At 42.4% G+C, this 10,548-nt stretch overlaps 1 protein-coding gene across 1 annotated transcript in view; it reads left to right on the plus strand.

Annotated features, from left to right (window-relative positions):
- CMYA5 (cardiomyopathy associated 5) overlaps positions 1–7,841 on the plus strand; it is a 50,101-nt gene extending 42,260 nt beyond the window's left edge. The window contains 4 exon segments of the mRNA XM_009327260.1: positions 1,844–1,977; positions 2,759–2,858; positions 3,903–4,079; positions 5,035–7,841. Coding sequence (XP_009325535.1) covers positions 1,844–1,977; positions 2,759–2,858; positions 3,903–4,079; positions 5,035–5,287 — 664 coding nt within the window. The 3' untranslated portion in view covers positions 5,288–7,841.
- The last annotated feature ends 2,707 nt before the right edge of the window (positions 7,842–10,548 follow it).

Genomic DNA, 10,548 nt, shown 5'->3' on the forward strand with positions numbered 1-10,548 from the left:
GCTTTGGTTAGTCACGAGGATGAAGCAAACCATGCAATTGCTACCATGTTTGGGCAACCCCCTTCTGTTTACTGCATCAGTTCCAGCATTAATGTAACATGTTCCCCAAAGGTGGCATGGCCCCGCACTGATCACACAACAGCCCCAAACTCTCTGAAATTCTTTCAAATTGAAAAAAAAAAGATCACAGGAGCACCCACTGCTTTTTCTCAATGCTTTCAATCACTTTTAATGACAGCTGTCAGTACAAAATACCTGTTACAAACCAGTAAGAATGATGCACCAGTCTTTCCTCAGGATGCCATCCTCCTTGACGTAGAGCTGTATGTGGTGTTTGCAGGAATTTGGTGTGTGTAGGGCTGTGGGATTTTACCTTTATGTGGTAAATGCAGCAGAGACAGGCATGTGAAAAATCCTGTTGGATAAGCCCTGATTATTCTTCAGATTGTACTGCTCTCTGGTGGCACATACGCGGAAAAACAGTCACTACAACTGAATAGCGGTGATCTGACCTGACTGCTGACTTGCCTGCCTTACCTCCTCTGGGGTCACAGTTATTAGTGCTGGAAAAGGTAATTTGTTTAATCTAGCTTCCCATAGAGACATTACCTGGAGGAGGGAGACCATCCTGGGCTCCACTCTCAAACCTGAGGTGGAAGGGAAAGTGCCTTGCATGCTCTCCAAAGGCATTATCTCCTGTTCGTGAATTTGCTGGAGAGCAGAGCAAGACTCCTGCGTTCAGCCCTTCCTCATACTACTGAGGTTATCGTCTTTTAGCGCAGAGGACAGGGGGGTTATCTCAAAAGACCTGCATTATACTTGAAAATTTAAATACTTATCTTGAAGATTCCTATAAGCATTTCTGGGAGAAAATGATCTGATTTATACAGATAAATAGTCTTTACCTGCAGGCACACAATGCAGTGGATATATACTGTCCGGCTTTGCTGTTATCATATGAGGCAAAAATGAGGAAAATCAGGATTCAGTGTATGAGAATTTGTTAAGCCAATCTTTTATACTGCTGACAATATAGAAAATAAAATTGGCATCTTTCTAGCCATCCAAAGTACTTTCACTGGCACTTCAAAGCACCTGTGAAGCAGCCTTCCTGCAGTGTGTCAAGACATCAGCAGTGGAGGATGTGAGGGCTGGAGCTTTTGAGGCACCACAAAGGGGAGGCTTAGACAAAGCAGGGCACTGTGCAAAGGCAGTTCCCCTGCTGCTGCCTCTTGCAAAACCAGCCTGTTAGAGTGCACAGCACCATGAGGGAGGCAGAGCCAAGGCTTTGTTGATGAACAATTTGTGAGCAAGACGTTCATAATAAGAAGTGCACAGTTTCTGAGCGGTCTCAGGTAAGGGTATCCATCCTTTTGGATCAGTACAAACACAACAAGTGCATTCACTATCATGCAACTGAATTACAAGGGTTTTTCTCTTCAGAAGTTTGTTCATTTTGTAATGCAGCCTTTTTACAGGAGGCGGATGAGAATTTGATTCTGTGCTGCTTGCATTTTATGTGATGACTTATGCTGCAAAATGAACATGAAGTGAGCATTACACCAAATGGCTGCACTGAGTGAGAAGGTGACGCAGGAACAAAGGCCTGAAAATGTGTCAGACGAAGTAAGGAGGATACCTCAAGTAAAATGCCAAAGCTCCTACATAACCCAGTTGTTTGTGAAAACAGTGTTTGCCTTTCTGATTTGGAGTTTCTCTATGGTGCCTGTTGTTTTGGTAGTCAACAATACTGTTAGGTGGCTTAGCTGTTTGCATAAATTATTCTGTCCTGGTTTGGATATTTGCATACATTTTCATATATGAAAATCTTCAAAATTTGCAGATCTTTTGCTGGTATAAAGAAACCTGAACTGAGAGTATCCCTGGAGCCCAATGTGAACTATTTCTTCTACTTGAGGGCTGTCAACCCATTTGGGACAAGTGAACAAAGTGAAGCAGCTCTTATCTCAACTAAAGGTAGATCACCATTTTCTGATGTCAAAACAATGGGATGGAGGGGCAAAGCAGCGAAAGATGGCTTTTTCCTCTGGAAATCATAACTGAACTTTCCAATACGGGAGTAAGCAAGTTATTGAGATGAAAGGGATTGTATTTTATCTGCTTAAAATTAGCACAATCAGGGACTACTTCTCTTGAAGTTGGTAGCTTTATGTCAATGTAAAACTGATGTGACCTCAGAAGCAAAAACATTTAATTCTGTCAGAGAAACAAAATGGTTAAATATTCTTCAGGGACCTCAGTTTGCTTGAGTTTGGCAGAGCACATTTTGATAAAAGGTGCCATGATCTTTAAAAAACCCCGCAATTAAAACCTTACGGACTTTGGGTTTCAGGGATGAGGAAGCACGCAGAACAGCTTTAAAATGTAATAGATGATTTAAACTTTAAGTTTTCCAGATAAATAGTGTTAAATAATGTATGGTTCTTCCAAACCAGCCTCAAAATTCAAATTTTCTATTTTGAAAAAGCAATTGATTGAAAAATATTCAACCTTCTTGAATACTGAAGACTTCTTTATCACCTAGCTACATTTCTGAATAATAGACTGCCGTCCCAATTGGGCACAGCTTGGAGAGTCCTTGCATTTGCACCGAATTTTCTGCCACTCCTACCTACCAGCAGACACAACTCTGTCCAGCTAAGATGGCAGTAATTGTTGCTTAACATTTTATGATTCATCTTGTGTTAACACTGCCAGCCTCTCAGAACTGGTGTTTCTTTGTCATGAATTGTACCAGGAACTCGATTTTGCCTGCTGAGCGACACAGCCCATCCTGCTTTGCAAATCTCCTCCAATGCAACAGTGATCCGCCTTCCTGAGAAAGCCAAATTCACTCGGTGAGTAGCAGCATGATGAGCATGACCACCCTGCAGGGTTCAGGATGGGTCCCTCACTCTTATTTTTGCCTATAGGTAGCTTTCACATGGCACTAATTTTGTAGAACTGAATCATTTCAGTCATGTAACCCCTGGACATTGTGTCATTGACCCCCCTTTCAAGCACTGCAATATCTCAGTAAAGCCAGTAGCAGCATTGATGTAGGTGCTGGGAGGAGTTCAGTGTTGCACTGAGGAGCCTCCAGAAAGTCAAAGGCAGTGGTACCTACTGGGACTGCTGGGTTTGCCTCAGTACATGATCACTGCTTAATCCTTCAGAGCACTTCAATCTCAGAGCAACTTGTTGCTGCCCCGAGAAGGCCGGATTTGTGGGCTTACTTTTGAAAATATTGTGGGTAGAAGTAATCCATCCTTTTACTTTGCTCGTCTACTGAGGGCATTATTGGTAACGTTTTTCCAAAGCATCTGTGGCTTTGGCAAACTAGGAAGTGCTCCTGGGATAATTTAGAACAGTTATACCAAGATAGCTCCATCCATTGCAAACATGGGTTTTACTGACGTTCTGATATCAGTCCCATCACAAGCACAGGTCCACTTGTATAAGTTGTGCCATACTAATATGACTTCTTAAAAGGTAATAAGGTATTACTGGTTTAAGCACTTTTTAAAACTGTTACAGCTGAATGCACACAAGATGTTTGTCACTATGTCTACTTAAAACAGTCATGCTTTCTAGTTTGAAAAAGCCGGCTAAACTTGGTCTTTTTTGCCTCCAAAGTCACCCTTTCCACCTTTTGGTAGCCTCATATAATTTTGGGTAAAGTTGCATAGTTTTCAGTCCTCAAGATGAGTCCATCTCAGTGTAAAGATGAAATGACTCTCAGTGACAACATTCAAATCTTTGATAAACGCCTGCAGTTAGAAGAACAGAGTGCGATCCGTTAGTAATTTTAGATGCAGCTGCGTGACATGACTATAAGGAATATCACAATATGCTTGGTTTACCACCACACTCACTTTACTGTACACCTCTTCCACAAACAGGTTTCCTTCAGTCCTGGGTGAACTGCTGCCTGCTCGGGGATGTCATTACTGGGAAACCGTTGTCTCTGCCTGCAGAAGCTACAGGATTGGGATTTGCTACAAGGCAACATCACAGAGCAGCATCCTGGGGCTGAGTGATACCTCCTGGTGCATGCGGTGCTGTCCTACACAAACCAGGTAAAGCTGAGTCAGTCTAGCTGCTTGGGAAGTTACTTGTCCTTCACGTGAATAAAGCTGGCCAGCTTCCAGAAGCACAAGAGCAGAAAGGATCTGTGTACTTTCTTTCTGCAAATTTGAGTAATAAGAAAAGGACAACTACAAAGGTACTTTAGACTTCTTCTTAATTAAAAAATCTTATAAAGCACCTTAAAAAATAATATTAATCTCAAACAGACCAATTTACTGCCCTTCACCCAGCCAGTGAATAAAACTTAAAAAACTTGTTTGCCACTGCTTTGTCATTCCAGGCTCATATCCTGAACTGCTTCACAAAATCTCAGCAAGTGTATTTATTTCCATAAATGCAGTCTTTTTAGAATCTATATCCATCTGCAGGAGATGTCAAGCCTCCATAGGGAATGCCTTCTCCTGCCTTGTCCTCCACAGCGACAGGCACCCACTTACCACTGTAGCAGGACTGCCAGGCACTGGAGTAGTCTTCAGTGGGCCAGTGCCAGGCTGCTTGGAGCTTTGTAAGGCATAACCCTGTTAATGGTGTAAAGGTGCTCTTGATCTAAACAAGTGTGCTTTTTTAGTGTGACATCATATAGATGCATGAACATAACTACCTAAATAAAACATCTGAGATGCAAAGGGTTTTGCCAAAGCAGAGCTCATGCTTAAATCCCCACAAAGACATGTAATAAGGAAGATACAGGTTAATATGATTACAGCAGGTCTGCTTTTATCCTGAGAGTCCAAAAATGCCAAGTGAAAGGACTCATCAGCATGCCAGGCAGGACTTTGAAGCGATGCCACATTTGCTTTGCTTACATACTGAGCAAAATGCTGTTGCCACGTGATACGCTGCTATATGTGGCCACCTGTTAATAGGTGGGAATTAAGCTGTAGGTTATTTCTGGTAAATCGCCATGAGGAGGCTCACTGTATTCTGGTTTCCATTTTCCTGTAGCTTTCTTTACAGATTTCTTCACACCGGTGTGATGAGCGATGTCTGTGTGACAGAACACCCAGCCAGGATCGGCATCCTGTTGGATTACAGTGGTGGCAGACTGTTGTTCTTCAATGCGGAGAGAGGACTGGTGCTGTTTGCCATCAGGCACAAATTCACTGCTGCTGCTCACCCGGCCTTTGCCCTGGAGAAGCCTGGAGCGCTTACCCTGCACACGGGCATGGAGCTGCCGGAGTTCGTGAAGCACAGCTAATCCCCTGCTTCACACTTTCAGGAAAACCAACAATTACAGCATCAGGGGACAGGGAGGGGAAGGGGCTTGTCAGGGAGGGATGTCTAGTCTTCACTGATGAATGCCACACACACAGCTCTCCCCCACATCATCAGTAATTGTAGTTAGTGCTCAGCCACGTAATCACCCTGAGCCTGGAGAGAAAATTGACTCCTTCAGATAAAGCATGCACCTAGTGATATACACAGCAGTACTTTTGAGGGGAAAAAAAAGTTTTGTTAGATATGAACATTAAGAGGGGGGGAAATGTACTTTCCCTGCGAAAATAATGACGGTGCTAGCTGTCTTTTTGAAGTTGATGATGAGCCTGTGTATAAAATAAATACATCTCTCACTGCAATACATGAAAGCCATCATTTCATCATTTGCCAGGACAGTTGGAGACGGAATCCAAGATGATATGTTTGAAAAACGTGCAAAAATTTCAACAACTGAACCATTCTGCAGGTTAATATATCGTGTTATTGTTTGCCAACTCTTTTCTTTAAATGCACAAATTATGAAAACTTGGAAACTTAGAAATCTGCATGTTTCCAAAATGAGTGAGTCCCAAACTAGCCTTCATACCAGTCATGTAAAGTTTGAGTATACAACACCTACCTACCCTGCTCACAGCAGACTAACAGACAGCTACCTGCCTGTGTCAGTAAATATCTGTACCTGTAAATAGGTACTCATGAAACACATGTATGAGGAAACTTGATAGTAGTGGTAAAAGTCTTCCCTATGTTTTTCATCCTCAATTTGTTGGCTAGGTGGTTTCGATGGTGAAGGGAAGGTTGCCACCCAGGACCTTAAAGAAGAGTCAAATTACCAGTGACCTTCTTGTGGATCACCCCTTTTCCATCACTGCTTTTTACCTTTGCACTTACCAATTTGATGCTCCTATTTTCAGGCTTGTGGACATTTTCCTGCGTCTGCCCTGCTCCCTCCTGTTATCTACACCAGCACCAGCATCACAGCAGCAAGGCACAGTGTTTCAGGGCCATCAACACAGGCAGGCTAAAAATGGCTGGTGCCAGCAGAGGAGTAGGACGCTGATTTTCCCCCTTGGCGTTTTCAATCTGGTTTTGCAAGCACTTCACACGTCGGTGGTACGGCTGTCTTCTCGCCTGCCCCAAGGGCTGAACGCACAAGTGCCAGTGGTGCCAAACTCCAGTGAATGCTGGAGGGAAATTAATTTTAAGGCAGGCGGGCAATGCTTTTCATGCTGTCCCTGCTCAGGAGATTTCTGCCGCAGGGGACTACACTGCCAAACTAATTTCTGAGATCAGCTGAAGAGCTGTACTCCCTGAAGTAAAGCAGATTTCAGGAGTCTAACAGAGAGGGTTTGCTTCTGAACAGAGGACTTAAATGAGTTACAGGGAGGCTTCTGCTTTTTATGCTCAGAGGAGGTGCCTGCTGTTGCTGTTTTGTTTCTGATTTAACACCACCAAGGCATGTGCTTGCTGCTTTAGCCTGCTGTATGCTTGGTGTCCCAGAGGAGCCACATTCCACACTGTCATAGCAGGCTCGGGCGAGATGGTAAGATAAACAAGATCCTGTGACCATGTATTTTGAGTTAGAGCTCTTTTTTGCATTTCAATTAAAGAGTGCCAGCTCTGAATCCCCACTGGGGAGAGAGGGGAATGAAAAAGTGAGGCAGTGCCCTGTTGGCTCAAGCAAGTGTTTTGCAGAGGTGTGCAGGATGATGAGAAAAAGGTCCAGGATTAATTGGGAAAGACAGACAGAAAGGGTATTGGGGGCAGCGTTACCATGAAGGCTGAGGAGGAGGAGGCAGAAGGCAAGCTGGAAACTCACACAGAGTGGATGGTGATAAACTAAGAGGCGGGTCAGTGGTGTTGGCAGGGTGTGTTCCTCAGGCTCCCGCAGCCAGTGAGCTCACCAGAGGTTTGGCTATCTCCAGAGCTTAAGGTGGTGCTTTGAACTAAACCTGAAAAATCCCAGCTTTGGGGCAATTTTACCTGCATTCTCCTCGCCCTTGTCGCTGCTGTCCCAAGTGTGGGATTGCTTCATGGACACCAATGTGATGTATTGCCAAGGGGACAGCCAGTGAGAAGGAGAGCAAAATGACATGAAATTATTTGGGTGGCTTTTTCAATGAAGGCAAGAAGCAATTGCCTTGTCAAAGGTGACTGCGTATTAGTAAATAGCGGTTTTAACATGGAAAGCAAAGGCCTCATCTGTTGCCACGCATTATTACTCAGGTACTACTGCAACATCTGAGCTTGGTAAAATGTTTTTATTGGAGGCACCTCATTCTTAGAAATATTTGGTTCAATTTGAAAAACTGCCTGACTCTATTTTCTTGCTAATTTTTGTACAAGGTTCAGCTTTTAGATTGGGCAGTATCAAAAAGTCTATTTACGGTTTATGTGAAAGCTGGATAAATTATTTGAAATTGAAAATGTCAGTCAAAGAGTCTAAACAGTACTGATTTGAATGTCTAAATCTGGTCTGCATTAAGCTATGCCAGATGAAGAAATGCCTGGAGAGAATAGCTTGTTTGGAGAAATGGAACAAAGTGCACACTAAACAAAAAACAATATACAAGACTTAAGATTCAGTAAAGGGAGAAAATTCATATTAGTGGGGAAAGCAGATCCTGAAAGCCACAATTAAGCTGCTAGGACGTATAATACATGGTGCAAACTCTTCTGCCCTTGGAAAGCCTAGAGGTATATCTGCTGCAATCTTTTACTTGCCTGATGGGTACAAAGTGGCACCAAGTTCAGGAATTCGCTTTCCAGAAGGTAACTATCCACAGATGCTTGAACGCACAGTGCAGTCCATATGACTTTGCATTCAGATGAATTGAGATTTTGAGGCTTGTTGCATCCATTTTTTTCTGGCCATCGTAGTTTGTAACAATATACTAGAAGAGAAAGACAAAAAACTCCCAGTCACTGTGTTTTTCTTGTGCTTGATGAGTTTAGCATTTAGAAATACCTTAAAAACCAGTGTGACTTATTTTTCAACAAAGGATGTTAGTTAGCTTGGCTGACAGTAACTAAGACTTTGTGCAAATGCTGACAGGGTTGTGTGGTATATGTATACAGTCTGATCATCATTCCATGCTTAGAATTACATAGAAATACATTTTAAGAGTTACGCAAAGAACTGCAGAAGAGTTCACCAGTAATTTGGGGTTTATTTTCATCCTGAACGTACAAAAGCTGATGCCTAACACTGTAAATACTGTTAATAAATATTTGGACTGATCTGAAATACATTGCATTAAAAGGAACAATTTCTTTTCACTTCAGCAAGTTTTAGATTAGGCTTGTAAACCCTTGTGCACTGAGATGAGAATATAGGCCTCACTGTAAGAAGAGAAACATTAATTTCTACTGTCAAAATAGTGCTGAACTGGAATATTGCTAGTATCAGTAGTATTGATCCACAAACCTTGCTCAGTTCTTTCTGCTCCAGAGAGAGTTTAATGCTTCCGTGCAACGTCAGGTGGAGGAACTCGGCAATGCATCTGCAAACCGCAGCGCATGCATGCAGGCAGGCACAACTTTGCTCTTGCCCTAGCTATTTTTAAAAGGGAAATGTCACTAAAATTTAACTGTTTGTACTGAAAATGCTCTGGTGACGCCTTATTTTAGAAATAGATACATTAAAAGCCTGCCCCTCCCACTACTGTTGTGGAACTTAACTACATGTTATCACTAAGCCTGTTGTAAGACATAGACGCAGTGTGGCTCAGTACCAAAAAAACTGTTGCTAAATCCACAGTACCCTGATATTGTCTGCGATATACATGTGAAGTATGATTTCTATTAGCACAGCAGGGTTTTGAATAGGTATGTAAAAATGGATTTAAGAATAATATGAAATTATGGTCTTTTTGAATCATCCTCATTTCAGGATAATAAATAGGACCTCTGCCATGTTGAGGTTTAAATTGGATTTGAAAAATCACATTCTGTGGTGGAATCACGATTACATTACTGTCATTTTGCTGATGGATTTACTAGCTATCAAGAAGCTCAGTATGCTCAGATAGTCACGCAACCAGCAAGAAAGTGAGAGCATCTCTTCTACTTCCAGCCACGTGCTGTGGAAGGGAGATTGAATGAGAAAAGTACCTTCATTTTTCATGTTGAGTTTGTCCAATTTTCTACCGTAGTGGAAAGTAGCATTTGCTGTCCAGAGACCACTCTGCATTGCAGTTCCTACAGGATCACAACCTGGAAGGAAATAGAGCAGATGTCCACCCCAGACCCGCAATGATTTTGTCAACAGTTAGAAAATGCACCATTTCAAGTGCAGTTCCACTCTGGCAAATATCTGTGCAGAAATGACACCTTCCTTTTCAGGACTTGTATTACAGAGATGTATTTCTAAATCATACTCTCCTCAACCATGGAGAAACAGTGCTGCAAGCAGAGGTGGAAGGCAACCCATAGCTTGTCATACACCGTTAATGCAGTGGTCAGCTGAATTTCAACCTGCCAGACAGTCACCATGCTACTGAGGAGTGAGGAACGGAGAGCTGGCCCCCAGCCACAACAGGTACAGGAGATAACTGGCTTCTGCTGAGCAGGCAAGAAGCCAGTGTGGCTTTTAATGCTGGGGCTGGCAAAAGGACACCTTTATCTGAGCATCCCTTTATATAGCCCAGCCTTCTGAGGTTGTAAAAGTCTGTCTCACGTTACTTCATGAGCCCGGCTCAGAAGGCACAGTGCCTATGTAGTCCCACAACTCTTATTTTCATATTCTCCACAAAGAAAACTACATTTTGAAGTAAAATTAAGAGATTTTATTTTACCTAATGCTGTAATTGTGGTTTAGATATGTCTGTCTGCTTCCTGCTAGGTTTAAAAAAAAAAAAAAAGAAAATTATGAAAAATGATATGACGTGTAGAATGAAGCACAGCCTTCAGAAAAAATACAAATAAACCCTGAATACTTTGTAACAAGGGAGGGAGATTTACATGCTACTCCAACACATCATTGGTGTTGGTGTCCCACACTGGCTACCAGCATCATTCTCTTTATCCATGAAGGCTTTTTCATCTGAAAAACGTATTAATAAAAATATTATGTGCAAGATGTGCAACTAGCAGTGTCAATAACTATTAAATGACTGCTAGTGCTTAGGAAGTAATCTGTATCGGTATTTAATGTACCATGTGAGGGTTTTCCTTTCAAAGCAAAGAATGCGTGTTGAGATAGGTAAAGAGTTTTCTGTGGTTCAGTCATAGCAGAATTAC

The sequence above is a fragment of the Pygoscelis adeliae genome, unplaced genomic scaffold (genome assembly GCF_000699105.1).
Source record: "Pygoscelis adeliae isolate BGI_AS28 unplaced genomic scaffold, ASM69910v1 Scaffold26, whole genome shotgun sequence".
NCBI classification, from domain to species: Eukaryota; Metazoa; Chordata; class Aves; order Sphenisciformes; family Spheniscidae; genus Pygoscelis; species Pygoscelis adeliae.